The 18,383-nt window shown below is 42.4% G+C and overlaps 1 protein-coding gene across 8 annotated transcripts in view; it reads left to right on the forward strand.

Annotated features, from left to right (window-relative positions):
* Window positions 1–18,383, forward strand: part of UNK (unk zinc finger) — a 46,182-nt gene that overhangs the window by 10,405 nt on the left and 17,394 nt on the right. For 5 of the 8 annotated variants that reach the window (XM_037408449.1, XM_037408422.1, XM_037408457.1 and 2 more), the window contains exons 2-9: window positions 8,154–8,363; window positions 10,036–10,212; window positions 10,646–10,776; window positions 10,906–11,041; window positions 13,182–13,299; window positions 14,284–14,368; window positions 16,261–16,403; window positions 17,699–17,746. In XM_037408449.1, the coding sequence (XP_037264346.1) occupies window positions 8,154–8,363; window positions 10,036–10,212; window positions 10,646–10,776; window positions 10,906–11,041; window positions 13,182–13,299; window positions 14,284–14,368; window positions 16,261–16,403; window positions 17,699–17,746 (1,048 nt within the window). The remainder of the gene's footprint in view (window positions 1–8,153; window positions 8,364–10,035; window positions 10,213–10,645; window positions 10,777–10,905; window positions 11,042–13,181; window positions 13,300–14,283; window positions 14,369–16,260; window positions 16,404–17,698; window positions 17,747–18,383) is intronic. The other 3 variants (XM_037408442.1, XM_037408432.1, XM_037408464.1) reach the window with 1 other exon arrangement.

An 18,383-nucleotide genomic window follows, 5' to 3' on the forward strand; every position in this document is an offset into this window, starting at 1 on the left:
CAGAGCATTGGTGAGCTACTGTGCTACAACGTGGTATTTCTCTCAAAACAAAGCCATTTTTGCTATAACTGTGGAAACAAGTTTCCCATGATGGGCAGGCACCGTGCTGTAGTGTGTCTGTTTGTGTTTCCTTAGTTTGTCAGTGTAGACAAGACACAACTGTTTGTCTCTGGAGTTTTTCTTTTAATTGAAGAATGTCCCGATTGTTTCTGATAGTTGCCAACACATGTTATTTTTAGCATGAACTTTTGTGGTCAGTTAAAGTTCTTATCTTTAAAGTATTGGTAGTATATAGGTCTTTCCTTGTGGCTGAATTGAATCAGTTGCTTTATTGTCTACCCCATGATCTCCTTTGAAATCCAGAAATAGAGTTACAGCAGTGATCGTGTTACTGTTGAATATGACTATTGTTGGTGTGTTATCCGTAGCTTTCTGTAATCCAGCAGTTTATGTTTTAGCTTCTGCAGTACACGCTATCCTTTAGCATCTATTTGGAAGCACCCAGCTCACCTTTACTTTCTAAATCGATCAGATGCCTAGAAAAAGGAAAACTTGTGAGTGCTGCCTACCTATTTCTGTAGCAAAAAGGGGGAGCCATGGGCTATGGATGTGAGTAGTTGTCTTTTTGATCACTAAGGTACACAATGAGTTATATGAACTCTTAAAACAAAAAAAACCCTCAACAACCAAACAAGCCCAACTCCATGCATCTGTAATAAGTCTCTCCAACTCTCACTTTCTTTATTTGCCCTTAGACTGACATTATTGTCAAGCTCTAATGGAGAAGGGGAAATCTAACAGCTTTAAAATCACACAGTGCTGTCTGCTGTGTGACCTTTTTCCAGTTGATGGTTCAATTTATTTAGGTGATAAAGAAAACACTGAGGCATGTGAAGTCTATCTTCTTGACAGATGTGAGCTTACTGAAACTTTTTCCTCATCCTTTTCTCCTTCCCCACATTCACAGTCAGCCTTTTGTTTTTATAAAGTGATCCATATATTTTTCTTTGAGATTTAAATGCTTTCTAATCTTTTCAAGGTTTACAAAACTGCACCTGGCTGTTGAGGGTATGGAAAGGCAGCTAGACTGATAGTTGTTGAGGTGTACGGAAAGAAAGCTGTTTGCATTTTGTGTCAAGTGATGCATGGCATATGCAAAAGCCTTGGTGTGAAGCATGAGGATTTGGTCAGGTCTGTGAGGTTATTTAGAAAATACCATTCAATATGGAAAAAAAGGGAAATATCCAGTTGAGGTGAGCCGCAGTAACTGATAAAGATTACTGGTAAAACCTGGTCAGATCTTCTCTTGAAATCATGATGAAAACCTTAAAAGATTGCTGCTAAAAGTGTGTGTTATTGTTTGCTCCTCAGCAGTGATTTGTGTAAGGCTCTGTTTCAATATTAGATTACAGCTGCCAGTAAGTAAAAAAATAGTTTATTGAAACAGACTTAGCTTAACTACTGCTCTTATTAGAAGGATGCTAAACATTTCTATGCAGAGAGGTTTAGGCAGGCTGTAAAATAGGCTGCTGGTAGACTGCAGCTGTGGTTGAGGGATTTGGTTGCCTGGTGCCCACCCCTGGGAGCAAGGAACTACAACTCCTATGAAGTTAGATTGTTTCTTTCACCTTTTTTTTTTTTTTTTTTTTTTTCTTTCTCCCAGCTTCTCCCAAATCACAAGAAATCTTGAGAATCACAGTCTGTGTTTCCTGTCAGGAAGCTTGTTTTACATTGAAACACCAGCATTTTATGAGATGATGTGGGAATGCTGGTATCAAACCATTTCTCAAGAGTTATTCTGGAACAGCACTGTTCTTTAAATCCCTGTTTTTTTGGGGTTTGTTTTTTTCCCCCTCTTATTCTGGAATATCTTCTTTGCCCTAAGAGCAAAAACTCCTGAGCAATGTCAGAACTGCATATCATGGGTTTTCTCTATCAGTAATGATATGTTAAACGAAAGGTGCATTAGTAGGATTTTTATTGAGTATCCTGTTGGAATAAGTAGATTCTGTCATGCACCACTGACTCATTTCAATTGGAATACCACAGTTCAGTAAAATAAAATAATTGAGTCATGGGTTTCTTACTTAAAGTGTGTCTGATATCATCTTTTGCAATAAAATTTTATGAGGGTGAAATGAATTTAGAGAGCTGATTAAATATGGACAGCTCTTTTCCTCTTGTGTTGGGGTGGCTCTTTGAGCTTACAAAGAAAATAGGAGTTTTGAAAATACTTTCAATAGATAAGCATTATTGAATTAGAAACATCTATATCTACGGTTAGATGTTTTCTCCTGGGTTTTGCGATGCCGCCTACTTTGTAGGCAGTCTGTTGGGTAAACACACCCTGGTTTACTTCAAATATTTTTTTATCTATGTTAGCTCAAACCACTAATTTAAACTCTAAAGCTAAGCTGGTGATTTTTGTTTTTTTCCTCCCCCTCTTCTTTTCCTAAACTGAATTAGGAGAAATTTGTCCATTGTGCTATCTGGACAGATAGGTGCCAGTAGGAGCTTCCAGTGAAGGAGAGCGGATGAGCATTTGAGAGCAGTGACCTCTGTCATTCAGATTGCATTTTTCAAGAAGGATGTCTGTCTACGACTGAGGTGACTTGGGACCACCTGAAACTTTATGCAGAGGTCTGTGGCCTCATGCAGTCCTGTTTGAAACAGCAGGACGTGACTGATACAAAGGTGCCAGCAAAAGTCCCCACCATTTCCATGTACTTTTGTGTCAATAAAATTACATCTTTGCCAGTGTGAACCTCTGCTGAGAGAAGGCAGACAGGACTGAAATGGTAATGGCAGAAGAGTATTTTCTTCCTGGTATCTGAATTCTTATCGGGAACTTAAACCTTGTTTTTAAAAAAAGAACACCACAACAAACAAACAAAAAAACCCCAACAATAAAAGACAACTAACCACTTTATTTGTAGATTTCTTGGTTAATTTGCCTCTGTGAGCCCTTTTGGACAAGGGCTAGTACAAAGAAGCTTTATACAGCCCTGAACTAGAAATTTCTAATATTGGTGTTAGTAATAAAGTAAATTGTCCACACCAGGCTGGACTTTACAGAAACAGCCAGAGCCTGGGCTGCCTTCTCCAGGTTAGTTTCTTGTGACCAAGGAGCAGCAGCAGGGATGGAGCCCCGCTGACAGTGGCCAGTGATTTGAGCGTGGACCTGCTGGCTACTGTAAAAGATACCCGTAGTTTTACACTGGCCTAACACCATATAAACAGCACTGGTACCAGTCACTTAACGTGAGCCTTTACTAGGTGCTGTAGCATAGTTTCATGGGTGTAAACACACACCCACGTGTAGGTGAAATCTCGATAACAGTGGTGGTAGAGCTCACTATTGTCCTACATTTACAGCCAGTGTGCTAGTCTGGGGTAGCCAAACAGATACCCGCTCTGGTGGTGTGCTGCCGCCGAAGATTCAGACCCTGTTTATGACACACTCTGGACCCAAGAGGAATCTGGCAGAAAGGGGATTGACTGGGAGGAGCAAAGAGGGATTGCAGAGGAAAGAAGCTCGTTTGGGGGCCACCATAAAGATTTCAAATAGCACAGGGGGTGTCAAAAGCAAAGGAGGGCTCAGCTTTGCGTTTGGAAGAGTTGGCTTTAATCTTTTCGTTTCCATGGTCCTCGGTATTGTTTCACTCCCCGGTCTTCCTGATACCTCTGTTACAAAGCAGAGGCTTCTCTCTTGGCATCAGTGTGCATCTTCCAGTGATTTCAGGGAGCTTTGGGTAAGGCTTTCAGCAAGGTATTTAGAGCTCAGCTGTCTTTGTGAATTACCAGCACATTTTCCTGTATTGAGATCATGCCACTGCATGCGTGACTTATGTCAAGTTTGGCAGGCAGTTTGCAGCCCTGGAATGCAGTTCGGATGCAGGTATCCTCTCGTACTGAGCTGCTTGAGTGCACTGGGTGCAAACAGAGCCAAACCAGCAAAGCTGCAGCAAAGCGAGCGGTGTCTGCAGCAGCAGGCAATGAATGTGACCAGGACAAGGCTGCAATTGTTGAGTTTAAAAATGAAGCTTCTAGGTTAGAGTTTCTTCTTGGTTTCTCTCTTCCCGCCCGCAGCGTTTGTGGCTGTTATTTTTTGATGGGGGTGTTGTTTTTTGTGTGTTGGGGTTTTTTTGTTTGTTTGTGGTGGTGTGTGGAAGTACATTTGATGGGTTTTTTTCTTTTTTCTTGCAGCTCCCAGAGCAGATTGCCACTCAATTCCTCCAGGGCAGAGGGGGAACTAGCTACAGTTGGTAGCTGCAGATGTAAACACTTGCTGCCTGCCCTGGAGAGTCGAGCTGCTACTGGCTGTTTCAGACAACAATTCTGACACCCCTTAAATTCTTGCCGAGAGTAATTGCTGCCCCTTCCCACATCCCACCCCAGAGGAAGTGGAATTTCAGCAAAGTAGCCTTGGGTTTTTTCGTAATGCTTTGTCGCTGCTGTCAGTCTCTGGGAGTTCTCAAAGCTAGTCTTAAGAACCTCTCCTCTTGTCTTCCTAGTGAAAGAAGCTTTCCTTTCCAGTAGTGTCCATCCTGTTCAGCAGCAAGTTCAGTTCAGCCTGGGGACTTTGGTCTGCATTGTTCTGGCCAGTCTTGTCCTATTTGTTTAGAATTGCTTTTGTCTTTGTTGAGGAGGACTCATAAATGATAGCATTTCCTCCAGGAATTCGGTTGTTGATGTTAATGTAGTGTCAGAAGACCACCGTGCTGTGTGCTTTCCACTTTTTAAAAAATTGTATGTGTTTGAAAGTGAGATATACACACATACAAAAAAAGTTCAGGTAAAGTAGACCAACACGGAACTGATTAGTCGCACCTTTTTTTTTTTTTTTTTTTTTTTTTTTTTTTTAATAGAAGTAACTCCTGTATTAAACAGGGGTAAATAATTCTGCCTCTCATGTGGTGGCTGTAGAGTTTCCTGAGATCTTTAGAGCGGAGTTGAGAAACGCAAGTTATCATTGCTGGATTTCCTCTTCCTGTACAGACACAGCGCTTGGCTGACACGCTGTGAAATGTATACCAGTTATCAACATGTTTTCAGTTTCAAGGGTTATTCAAAAATTCCTTTTCTCAGCTGTTCAGGGAAAAAAATTATAGAGACCATTGACACCAGAAGGATCTGTCATGACAGTGTTTTCCACGTTTTTTAGAGCCTTTGCAAAGAGGCTACTGAAATATTAATAGCTTTCTGCTTTGTGAGACGTCACGTCGCGGTAGTGTGGTCTCTGTATCCTTTCAGTGTTCCTAAAACACATGTGGTTTAGATGCCTTTCATATATATTAATACAAAGTGGCTGGTTGAGTAGTCCATGTTCTCCCAGAGGAGCCAAAACTCACTTCATGGATCAAGAAAATACAGGGCTATAAGGCAATTTACCATTCAGGCTATTGTGGAGGAGGGTGATTTAAAATGTTGTAGTGGCTTGAAAAAAAGAAAAGCCCAAAGCAGTGATTGAAATCGCAATGACTGAGTTAATGTGACAACTCTCCTTTTCCTCTGTTGGGTCTGTTGCAGAGGTGATCGTGCACAGTTAATGTGTTGTGCGCAGCTCAATGGTACCTGTTTGCAGGACTTGCTTTGAAATTAAGAGTGAGAGATCATTTATTTAATAGCATTAAAGAATGAGTTTCTGATGAAGCAAGTTAGGTGTTAAACACTTTTCAGGTGAACCATTTACTTATGTAATTATCTCTCATTTACATTATAATAAATGTTTCTCCAGGGAGTTTAGCCAATCATGAAATGCAATTAATTTTCAAATGCTCTTCAGCAACAATTGACACTCCAGAGACCGAAATCCCTTCTCACTGCGTATGTTTTTAAACTCTCCTGCTAAAGGGAAGCTGTTTCAGCTTGGTTGATCATGCAGTTGCTAAATTCTAGGGGTTTTAACAGTGTTTTCATATGTGCCTATCACTACGAGTCTGGAGTGCTGGGCTGGTATCTCCCCTTAGTTTCCAGAGCATGGAAGGGGTTCAGGAATTAAGCCCGGGACTCCCTTCAGTGAAGATGGAGTTCAAATGCTCTTCGTTTCTGTCACCGACTCTGCTTGCTGTATGATGCTGGTTGGGGCACGTAGCCAGCTGTTTTGCAGTTTGTCCATATGTAAAATGGGAGTAACATAAATCTCATGTCTCTAAAGGTGTACGTGGAGACGTGTGGGTGGAAGGAGCTGGTTGGTGACTGTGTAGTGTCTGTGGATGGCAGTCTAAGTATCATGGTGCTTAAGTTTACTTAATTCACTTTCTAACCTAAACGTTGTTACAGTCACTTTTGTTCTAAGCCTTATTAGTGTGCTGATAAGATAAAATAATCTGTGGAATTCCACCTTTTACAACTGTACTTGGTCCAACAGCTTAGGAAGCTTTTCAGGAATGGATTAATTTTATTGTGGCATTCAGTTTTCAGTTTAATTGCAGCTGTGGTTGGAGTAGGGATCTGCATTTGAGCGGAGCTGGCTTTTTAAAAGTGAAAAGGAACAAAGTGATGTTGTTAGCCCTCACCTACTCAACACAGACCTGTTCCTGCATGCTGGCTCTGGTTTTTCTGATGTTAAGCCTTGGGTCCTGATGCAGATACTGTTCCAGCCAGGCTGGACTGCAGGGGACAGATGGGCTTGGATTGAAAAGGGCTTACAGCCAGCTGCAGAGGCTCCCCAGCCCCGAGCGTTTGCAGATCCGAAGCGGTGGAACCTGCAAGTCTCGTATTCGGAGGCTGAAGAGGAGGAAGAGCTTTTATCCTTTCATGCTTGCAAAATCCAATGTAGGAAAGCTCTTGCCAGTGATATTCTCTCTTTGCAGCAAGCAAAACCACTTTGGTTGAATTTGCATTTTCCTGAGGCTCTCTCTTCAGCCGGGGGTGAAGCGGAAAGGAGGCTTTATTTACAGAAGTTGCTTTCAGAATGGATCTGGCACGATGATATTATCTGTAAATACATCTTTGGGCATCAGACATCTTTCCACTTATTTAAAAACATGATAGCAAGATTGTCTGATATGAGAATGAATACTCGACAAATTCCTATAATCTCTTGTGTTGCATTGGAGTACATGTGCAGTTTAAAATGAGTCCATATCTGCTGTTATATCATCCTGTTGCTTCCAGCAGAATACCAGCACTTTTATTTTGACCGACAAATTTTGTTACTTGCTGTTTAAACTGACTTCTAAACATAAGAGATCAGAATGCTCTGGACCTTCTGTGTTGTTCTTGGGGGTGTCTCTGCGACCAAACCTGGCGGGATTCAGGTCTGAGCTACTTGAACCGTTCATATGTTCACTATAAATACAGGGCACTGGTGAGTTTCAGGCAGCGTGGATTTTTTAAGCCTCTACACACAGATCACAGTCAGATCATTATGTTGATCTAAACCATTTTGTAATCCTCTACAATCTGGGTTTAAAGACTGTTACTAGTGTCACAAATAAAAGCTTGTGACTTCTTTAGTTCTCAGGATAAAAGAAGACACGTACTTTCAGAGAATTAAATACTAACATTAAAGCAACGTAAACATGCAGGAGTTTTTGAGGGTGGTTATCCCACTTTTCAAGACTGAGTCCTGAATTCACAAGATTGCAAGAGAGAAATTGATTAATTTAAATTTCATGGTCGACCACGTGCTGAAGAAGCCAAGTTAAACTAGGAGGGCAAGGCATGAAAGGATCTTTTAAAAGCCCCTCTCAGTAACTCGAAGCTTTAAACATGGCTACAAGGAAGTGTATTTTATTTATTATTTTTTTAAAACTGAACGTATAGGAAGGAAACCGTTTTTTGTCCAGATAAGTCTCAAGTTTAGAGATGGAAATGGATAGAAAGGTACTTAAGAGTTCTATTTTCTAAGGTCACGAAAAGCCTCTTCAAGGTGATACCTGAAGGCACAATGGAAAGTGATTTCAGCTATCATTAGCGTTGGTGTTTGTGCTAACTGGCCTGGTAACTGCTGTCTTCCCATTACAGAACCAGCTTCCAGCCTCCATTATTGGGAGCGAAAGCAGGGGAGGAGGGCGTGGGAAGGACAGCCAGCAGGCATCCCTGTGATGGATGTGGCTGGGTTTGGCCTGGACTCGGTGGGGTGATTGGATATTGCCTCTGACCAGCATCCTGGTCCTGATTTCCTGCTGTTGGATTTCTGCCTGCAGTTACCTGAAGGAGTTCCGCACGGAGCAGTGCCCTCTTTTTGTGCAGCACAAGTGCACTCAGCACCGGCCCTACACTTGCTTCCACTGGCACTTTGTCAATCAGCGTCGTCGCAGATCTATCCGCCGCCGGGATGGTACATTTAACTACAGCCCTGACATTTACTGTACCAAGTATGATGAGACCACAGGAATCTGCCCAGAAGGAGATGAGTAAGTAAAGACTGCACCCTGCTTTTCAGGCATTAGGCTTTTGGGATCAGTCCAGGTGATGATTCCAGTAGAGAGGAGGCAAGTCAGCAGTAAAGCAGCTTTGTAACATACGTAACATGAGAACAGATGTAAAAACTGTAATAGCAGCCCATGTGCTCCAGGCCTGCTGCAGAGGTGGTACTGAGGGTGACTTAGATGGGAATTCAGCTCTTGTATCATTCACTGTCCTCGTGAGCCTTGGCATCTTCAACGAAGCTGAGGTAGGAAAAACAGCTCGCTGACAAATGGGCTCAGAAAGACTCTGTTCCCCTAAGTCCCTGACTGCCAAATAATAGCTCATGCTCGCTAGCAGTGTAGCTTAGTTTTTCACAGACTGAAGAAAGAGGAGGAGGTTTGTCCTCTAGTCTGCCCCCGAATTACCTATCCTCAGCTTTTTAAATCATATCCATTACTTGACAGTTTATTTTGTCTTCCTAAACTTTTAAGAAGCCAGTAGGGAAGTGACAGGTACCCAGAATAAAGCAACATGAGGAAGAGTTTGTTTGAGTGGTTCTTCTCTCCCTGGGACTACAGTAAGTTTAACTGGAGCAGACATGCAAGTGTTGTTGTTGTGCATGTGCCAGACTCCAGCAATTAAAGGGTTAACCCAGTAATATCACTTCAACCACGTGACAGATATGGAAGAATAAATAGTGTAGCCAAACTGTGGTCAAATATAGGGAGTGTTTTATATAGAGATGCTACAGAGAGATGGAATTTCAATTCCCTTTCACGATGCCAGTATAAACACATAGAAAAATACTATTTGTTGGGAAAACAATGTGGTTTTTTACCCAGTTAGGTAAAGATCTTGTGACTTTAGCAGAATGGAATAATCCCCCCAGCCTGAAGCCTCAGTTTCAATACTTTCATAGTTGTTAGAAGAGGACTTTTGAAAGGCACCGGAAATAGGATATTTGGGGGCTTTGGCTTCTAGTGGTTCATATCTAGTTCAGACTCTGTGAATGGAAACCTGCCATTTCAGAACTCACTGCTGATTTGTATTTTTAGCTCGTGCTAATATCTAAACTGCAATATCTAAACTTTACCTATTCCATCTTGTTCTTCCGCCCGCGCCCCCCCCCCAGTGTAGATTGTTCTTTTCCTGCCTAAGAGGGGAAACAAAGCATAAGTTAAAATGGTAGTGTTGTAATTCTCCTTTCTTGTCCCGTGCTCTGCATAAAGGATGCATCTGGCTATAGTAGACTGTTGCAGCCCTGTAGGAGTACATCAGCAGGAAACAGTAACAGCACGAAGTCTAGATGGGCTGCTGAGGAAATGGTATGTGCCATGTGATGTCCCTTCAATCACGGCTAGCGTATCAGAACACCTTGGCTGTCCCTTTGCTCTCTTCCAGACCTGTGGCAGTCACTAGACTAGAATAATAAGCTGCTGCTGGCTTAATAATCCAGCTGTCTTTTTTTTCTGGGGAGGGGAACTATTACTTGTTGTGTAGTGACAGGTTTAGGGCTTCTGTGTAGCGTTGGAAGTCACAGCATAAGAGAAGGGGCAGAGTTAGCAAAGGTGTTGTCAACTGCAGCATCCTGTATTGGCAATATGTCATCTGGTAGCGTTGAGTCCATCACTTGTGTGACTAAACTTTGTCTGTTCTTCCCCTCCTTCTGTACCTCAGGTGTCCTTTCTTGCATAGAACTACTGGAGACACAGAGAGGAGGTATCACTTGCGCTACTACAAAACTGGAATCTGCATTCACGAGACAGACTCCAAGGGAAACTGCACAAAGAACGGAGTTCACTGCGCATTTGCTCATGGGCCCCATGACCTACGTTCTCCAGTGTATGACATCAGGTTAGTAGAGGTTGGGGCTCTATATTTAAAAGGTAATTTCTGTACCGAAATGAAGTCAGGTGGTTGAAGGACAGTACTACTTCAGCGTGGAATGCTTAAGAGTTGGAGTCATGATGGTATATCCCTTCCTAACAAGGTAAATCTACAAAATCTCCAGGGAAGATATGCAAAATGGGGAAGGGAGGACACTTTAAACTAGTTGTGCTTGGAGTCTTTTGGGGCTGTGTGTCAAAAATAATGCATCTGGAATGCCAATGAATGAAGAGCATGTGTTGCAGTTGCTGTTCAACTAAAGGTGTTCTGATGAAAAATGCAGGAACAAAGTGCACCCACTTAGGAATTGTTACCATGCTCCAATATGTCAGTTTTTATACACATTTATCTGTCTCTTCATCTGCTCAGTCTGTATGTTCATTTAACTCTGTCCACGAAGGGAGCTTCAGGCGATGGAGGCTTTGCAGAATGGTCAGACTACATCTGAAGGTGGCATAGAGGGTCAGTCTGCAGTCGCTGCTAGCCATGCTATGATAGAGAAAATACTGAGTGAGGAACCAAGGTGGCAAGGTGAGTGTCACTTAGGGTCTGTGGGGTTAGGAAAGTCTATGTTTGTGGAGCACCCGCTCCTGTCAAAAACTTTGATATAGTAAATACAGCTCATGGTCATTTCCCACTAACTAGCTGCTTCTTTTGCAGAAACAACGTATGTGTTGGGAAATTACAAGACAGAGCAATGTAAGAAACCCCCCCGTCTCTGTCGCCAGGGTTATGCCTGTCCCTACTACCACAATAGCAAAGACAGAAGAAGAAGCCCAAGAAAACACAAATACAGGTACTGTCATCCTGCACAGTCTTATTTCCCAGCTGAATGGTGAGGTGTAGTAGAAATCTATAATGAAGGATCTAGGATTTTGTCCACGAGGTAGTTTATTTTTCTTGTGTTTCCAAGGCCTGTACTAACTGATGCGAGGCGCTATTATTTCTGCCTAGGAGGACCATAACAAACTAAACAAGTTTTCCGGTGTATAGGAACCAGTATCTCTAATAAGTGACCATTGCTAAATTGTGTTACAACTCTGATTTTGTAGCAAACAGAACCTGTGTCTGGCTTCCCCTTACTGCATAACTCCTGCTTTAGAAAGCAGTGCAGGAAAAAGGTTTAATCCCCATCTAGAAACAAAACTCATACACAACAGTGGTTTCATGGTGAAGGATTCAGAATCATCAAGCTGCTTGTTGTGTGTGCCTGGTGTTGGGGACCGTGAGGCACGGTGTGACCGTTACTGTAGCTGGACATGCATTCCTAGCCAACTGCTAAAGACTGTGCTTTTTGAGGCACCAGGGAGTCCTCGTCACTCAGCTGTCGCTGAATTTTTCAGCATGCTGCGTCTCCCTGAACGCATTTTATCCAAGTTGTAGGCCCTCATTTCCTCCAACACAACAGAGCTTTTGTTGTGGTCTCAGTGGGGCTTTTCCTTAGTTCCTTTTCGAAAAACATAAGAGCAGACCCAAAAGCCAGGAGAGAAAAAACCATGGGTGTTCTCACTTCCCTTCCCCACCCCCAGCATTCACAGAAATTTGTGAATTGGCACTGAAATCCTGTATTTAAAAAAATTAAACAAATGAAAATCAAATGAAGGTTAATCCCAACGCTTTCAGGAGAAAAAGAAACACCAAGCCAGTCTTCAGGCAGCAGCTATGTGCTTTCTGCCCCTGCCTGGGCCCTTTGGGAAGGGAAAAGGTGGAAGCTTTTCCCCTCCTGATCTCCACTCACTTCTGTGTAGCTTTCCCCACCCCCGGCTGATGTGGCTGCCTTTCATGCAGGCGTTTGCTGCTGCTGCTATCTGCTTCCCTCTGCTGTTGTTTGAGGGAATGGTTAAGAGCATAAAGAGCAGGGGAAGTAGGTCACAGAAAAATTCAGAACCGAGAAAAAGAACTGTTCCTGGCTGGGAGAAAGAAAATGGACTTGCCTTTTCCCCAGTGACCTGACTCAGCCTGTTTTCTACATGGCCATACTATAACCCTGGAAACATACCACTGTAAGGGTATTATGTGTTTTAGGATTAGCCAATTAACTTATTAGCTTTCTATGAATGTACAGTTCCAAAACAGAAACCAGACCCAGCATCTCTGACACTAATCACATCAGCTGCTAATATTGTTAAATTATGTTGGTTCGAGTTGTGTTCAGTTTCAGTTAGAGCGTTAAGCCATGTTTCTTTCATCGGGAAATTGGAAGAAGGGGAAGAAGATGCAAGAACAGCAGGGTGGGTGGGGGCTGGGATAGCAGCAGCCAGCCAAACAGATTGTGCAGCTGACGGTGGGCAGCCAAACCTGCCTCGCCGTTGAAGAATCATAGAATCATAGAATGGTTTGGGTTGGAAGGGACCTTAAAGATCATCTAGTTCCAGCCCCACTGTCATGGGCAGGGACACCTTCCACTAGACCATCCAACCTGACCTTGAACATTTCCAGGGATGGCGCATCCACAACTTCTCTGGGCAACCTGTGTCAGTGTCTCACCACCCTCATAGTGAAGAATTTATTCCTAATATCTAAACTAAGTCTACCCTCTTTCAGTTGAAAGCCATCCCCCCTTGTCCTGTTGCTACACACCCTTGCAAAAAGCCCCTCTCCAGCTTTGTTGTCGGCCCCTTTAAGTACTGGAAGGCTGCTGTAAGGTCTCCCTGGAACCTTCTCTTCTCAAGGATGAACATACCCAGTCTTTCTGCCTGTTGTCTTAGGAGAGCTGCTCTGGCCCTCTGGTCATTTTTGTGGCTGCCTCTGGACTTGCTCCAACAGGTCCATGTCCTTATTTTGGGGCCCCCAGAGCTGAACACAGTAGTCCAGGTGGGGTCTCGTGAGAGCAGAGTAGAGGGGAAGAGTCGCCTTTCGCAGTCTGCTGAAAGGCAACAAAGCTCAAAGCACATTTTTGAGTCTTGATGCATTCTCCTGCTGCCTTATTTACACAGATCTTCGCCATGTCCCAGTGTGAAACATGGAGACGAGTGGGGAGATCCCAGTAAGTGTGAAAATGGAGACTCATGCCAATATTGCCACACTCGCACAGAACAACAATTCCATCCAGAGGTACGGTAACCTCCTCACTCTATTTGGTAGCTCACTAGAAAAGCAAAAGCATTCCAGTCTCATGAAGTAGATTAGCGTGCCAGCTGGGAGAGTGTGTGGGCTGCTTGTGGTGTGGTCCTGGGACACAGAGAAACTGCATGTGGAAGCAAGCTGAAATTCAGCTGCTTTACAGGTGTGCCCTCTTGTTAGGTAGACCATATGGGAGGAGGTAAGAAAAGTAGGGGAAAACTCAAATGTAAAAGCGGTCTCATTTATGGGGGGCCTTTTGAAAGCATGATGTGGGTTTGCAGGTGAACATACAGCATCTGTTTCCTTGAGGAAGAATTCTTGGTTAACGATGATCGCACTAAACCGTAGATAGCCATGAATTAATGCTAAAAAACACCAAACTCTTAGTTGTGAGCATGCCCAGAGCATTCCAACATCCTTACAGAAAGTGTAATTAAGACCTTGTCCTAGTCTGCTTCATGTTACAGTGTTGAAAAGCTTTGATGTGCCTGTATGGGCACAGTAACCATTGTCACCACCTGTCAAACTGGAGGGAAGGGGAATAATCCATTTCCTACAATCTTTGTCGATGGTTTGTTATTTTCATTGCAAACACGTGACTGTAACTTTCTGTGCTGGCATCTGTCGACTGTTTCCTACTTTTTATCATTTGTAATATCCATGAAGCTTCCAGGGGGACTGAGGGACTATGGCAGATGGTGACCTTTGGGTGAGCTGATGTGTGACGGGTTGATCTTTGGGTGAGCACTAGCTGTGATGGGCGTATTTTGGTTGTTTTAACTACTAGTGGGTTTTCCATCCTCTGAAGCAAAGCACTGAAATGGTCACTCTGAATTCTGCTAGCCTTTGTGCCTTTGATCTGTGTTCCTATCTTGCGGTTGAGTCTCTTCATAGTACTTTTGTACCTGGGCTGCTGGTCACTGTTTTTTCCTGTTCATGTCTGGGTTTTTTTTGTTTTTTTTTTCCCATCCTTAGATCTACAAATCCACCAAATGCAATGATATGCAGCAGTCTGGCAGCTGTCCCCGAGGACCCTTCTGTGCCTTTGCACATGTAGAACGTACGTGGGCTGCTTCTCTTGTCTTTTGTGGATATTTAAACTATGGAGAGCTTCTGGCCAAAATAGATAGTTTAAAATACTGGGCCGCTAAACTAGAGCTTCTGTGAAGGATTTTCAAAAACAAAGTATTAACTTGGATAATTCCGGTAAAACTGTGCTAGTGTGGGAGGTGTTGGCAGAGCTGAAGGCAGTTAAGTAGTCTGTAGGACTCAGCTCTCACTGCGCTGTCTCTTGAAGTATTTCCCTCTGTTCCCTCTCACTTGCTTAGTTCTCTGTACATCAGTTTAGGAGGAGAAAACTGCTTTTCATCTGTACGTGGATGAACTGTACCTAGCTAAGTTGCAAAGCGTTTTATTTTAAAAAGCTGAAGATAAGATTGCTAATTATAGATAATGTATTGATCTGCTTTAAAAATTAAATGCTGTTTTACTATTTATGAAGTTTTGCTTAGAGTTTAAGTCTTTAAGTCAGGTTGGAGAAGGAAAATAGGCAGCTTTTTTGTCCGCTTTTCCTCAAATCCTCTTTTCTCCATAGCTCCCTGATTTATAAGGCATTATTTCAATCCTCTCTTTCATCATCTGTAAAGTAGCGATGCTGTTTTGGTTGTGGGAGCTCAGTATTCAGGTGGGTACTAACATTCACAGATAAACAGTTAGCTCCTGTTCCTGTGGCTCCTGCTCAATTTCTGCACTCCAGTTTCACTGTTGAATTTGCAGCAATTAGAGCAGGTTACTCAGAAGTCAATAGATTGGCTCTGATACTGACTCACTACATGGCCTTGAGCAAATCTTTGTTATTTGATTATCCTTTGTAAATGGTGGAATTAGTAATTGCTGCCTTTGTCAAGGAATGGTGAGAGTAAATTCCCTACAGGTTATGCAGTTCCTTTTATAGGCAGCCTTGTCGACAGGCAGTAATTATAGCTAGAGCTGTGGGCTATAATGGCCCAAAACACAGTAATGCAACTGCACAGTATGATCCAGCAAGCTTAAGAGAGAATGAAGCCTTGATAAAGAAACGGTGTTTAGCAAACTCCCATGTGTGTATAACATAGTATTTTTGTTTAGGATATGCCTTATTCCTAACAAGATTACTGCACTTGATGCTATACCGCTTTGAAGTGGTACAGTAGCCATTCTGTGGCACTTAGGTCATTCCAACCTGGTTATTGCTTGTGCTGTCTTACACAGTTGTATCTTTTAGTCCTTTCTTAGCAAGGTAAACACTGAGGGCCTAATTCAATTAAAATAACAGGAGTGCATTTATTAGATCTGCTCTTAGCATGAGTTTTGCTGATTATTAGCAAGAAATGTGTTGCAACCAGCACTTTAAAGATACTACTATACAAGCATGTACATGTCAGTTATATAGTCTTTGTAAAGATGCTGAGTTGTGTTAGATGTAAATACAAGTCTACAGCATCTCTTACTTTACCTTCTAAGCCGATGACGCTTTATTTTTGTATATGCCTTTCTATGTACATTACTTCTTTTTGGTAATGGTTTGTACTGGAGCACAAATGGAAACTTATCTCCCTCAGCTACTTATAATGCACCCATCAACTTTGTGCCTAGCAATGAAGGAAGCTCTGCTTAATTCAAGACAGCTGAATGAATAACACACAGTTCATGCAGAGAAGATAATTTTGGAGCAGCATTAATGGGCTAAGGAACAACACAGTGTACAAGTGATAACAGTAATAACATAAGGAATATTAGATAAGTAGTAGCCATTTGCCAGATAAGGTTTCTCCTTGCTTCTATACTTATAGTAGGTGCTTGTGGAATATTTCTTCTTTCAAAATTATCTAGATATTCTTGTTCCTAAACATCTTGTACTCCACTGCAGTTGTACAGCTTTGAGTAACGTTACGTGTACTTTATTTCTTCCAGAGCCTGCTCTGAGTGAAGATTTACAGCAATCCTCAGCTGTGTCTAGCCCGACACAGACAGGCCCTGTGATGTATATGCCATCGGCAGCTGGTGATTCTGTTCCGGTCAGCCCTTCCAGTCCACATGCCCCAGACCTTAGCAATGTATGTAGCACTGTGGGAAGCCTTGTTCATAACTTATATATCTGGGTTTCTCTGAGTCACTGTACTTCTCCTCCCAGGAAGAGAAATCTGAAGTATCCAAAAGCCCAAAGGGATATGGCATTTTTCTTTTTAGATCTCAGTTCTGCGCTTTTTATAGGGATCTGTTTGTTTGGAATATACAATTCAGTGGCTTTTAGTATTGTCCTCTCACCTATAAAATTTCTAAGCCTTCCTTTCTGTGCAGAGTTTGTTGATGTACTTTCAGGAAAGTGGAATACATCCGCACATGAAGTCCAACTCCTTCCTGTCTGGAGGTACATATTGGGCTTAGCTTCCAAGTACTCTAATTAAAGGCTGTGAGCCAATAACGTCTAAAGTACATAACTACAGTTGAGTTTGTTTACATATGTAATCTCAGAGCCTTAGCCTTTGGATATTGTGTTGCATTATAGGATATCCTTGATTCCCTCCCTCTCCTACTTCTGGAGATAGCTAAACTCTGGCATATGTTTAAGTAATGCCCCAACCTTTAGTTGTACGTACAAGAAGGGAGTTCTTTAAATGCTGAACAGATACATGCAGACAGGTAAGCCGCCCATGGAATGCTAGACCACTTCGTTTTTGCTGAGATTTCTTTTTTTGTTGTTGATTAAGTCTTTCCTGATTGCACTACTGTTGATAAGGTGTGTAACCTTTTCAAAGGGTTGGTTGAGGTTTTGAGAAGGTAAAATGACATGAGTTTAACTCATTTGAAACTGGTCAGAATGAGGTGAGCTCACGTAGGACCTCTGTTTTATCTTATTCCCCTTCCTTGAAAAGAAAAGCCGATAGTTTGATTTTATTAATGCCAAAGCCAACCTAACAGTTCATAGTTCTCCTGAATTTGATTGCAGCTAGAATTCCAAACAGATCTTGACAAGTCTGGACAAAATATTTTCTCTCACTAAATAACACTGTGGAAAGGAATAAAAACCAATACCCCTTCGTCTTATGTATCATCTAAATTCTCTGAAAACTGCAGTGAAATTGAAGATATCTTCCACTTAATAGACCATTTAGGTCTTTTCTATCTCCAGCTCTTAGTCTTTTAAACAGTCTTTCCTAATCCTTGGATATATGCCAAACGGCAACACATGTCTTTCTGTGACTTCATCACTCCACAGGGCATCTGCATGTAGCTTGCAAACAAATATGGCTTTGCTGGTGATCATTTTACATGATGAATTAATCAGAGAAAAAGGTCCCTCTAGCAGCCAGCCTCACGTGGCCTGTTCTGTTTTGTATTTGTACTGTAGGTGTGGAATAAATCAGGAACTCTGCCAACTAGCCCCACCTCCACCACAGTGAGTAGTATCTTTGCAACTGTAGGGAAGCGTGGACAGCAGAATGTCTGTGTAAAAATAAAATCAAAACATTGTAGGATGCTCCTTCTTTCTAATGCCAGCCCAGACTGTGCCACATTTGAATCTGTGGTAGCAGTAGCTGTCTAAATGATATCTAAAGCACAGCCACACTTGCCAGTGCAGGCAGATAATTTCTTGTCCCAGAGAAATGGGATATCTGCATTAATCCAGGTAGGCGCTTTCTCTAAAACCCATCTTGATCTCCCTTGCTGCTGTCTGTGGCTTCATCTACAGTGCAAAACTAGCCTTGTTGCATGTGATTGTGATCCCTGGTATTAGTCTAAAGAATGGAACTGTTGGAAATTCTTAGGTTTTTTTAATGCAGCTGTTGATCTTAGGCTTTTGCCTGCATTAAAACTTTCAGATTTCCAACTGGAAAGCAAAAGATACAGTATTACACCTAAGTCAGATATGCTTAGTTGTTCTGACTGCCATAGCACCTTTCCAGGTTTCACGCTACTACTCAGAGTGCAGACAGGATCCACTGTAGCCTAAAGCAAGCAAAGAGGTTTTGGTCAGGTTTGGAAACTTGATTAGTCATGTCCGAGGCCTCCAAAAGAATAAATGTCACTAGAAC

This window comes from Falco rusticolus, chromosome 1 (genome assembly GCF_015220075.1).
Source record: "Falco rusticolus isolate bFalRus1 chromosome 1, bFalRus1.pri, whole genome shotgun sequence".
Taxonomy (NCBI): domain Eukaryota; kingdom Metazoa; phylum Chordata; class Aves; order Falconiformes; family Falconidae; genus Falco; species Falco rusticolus.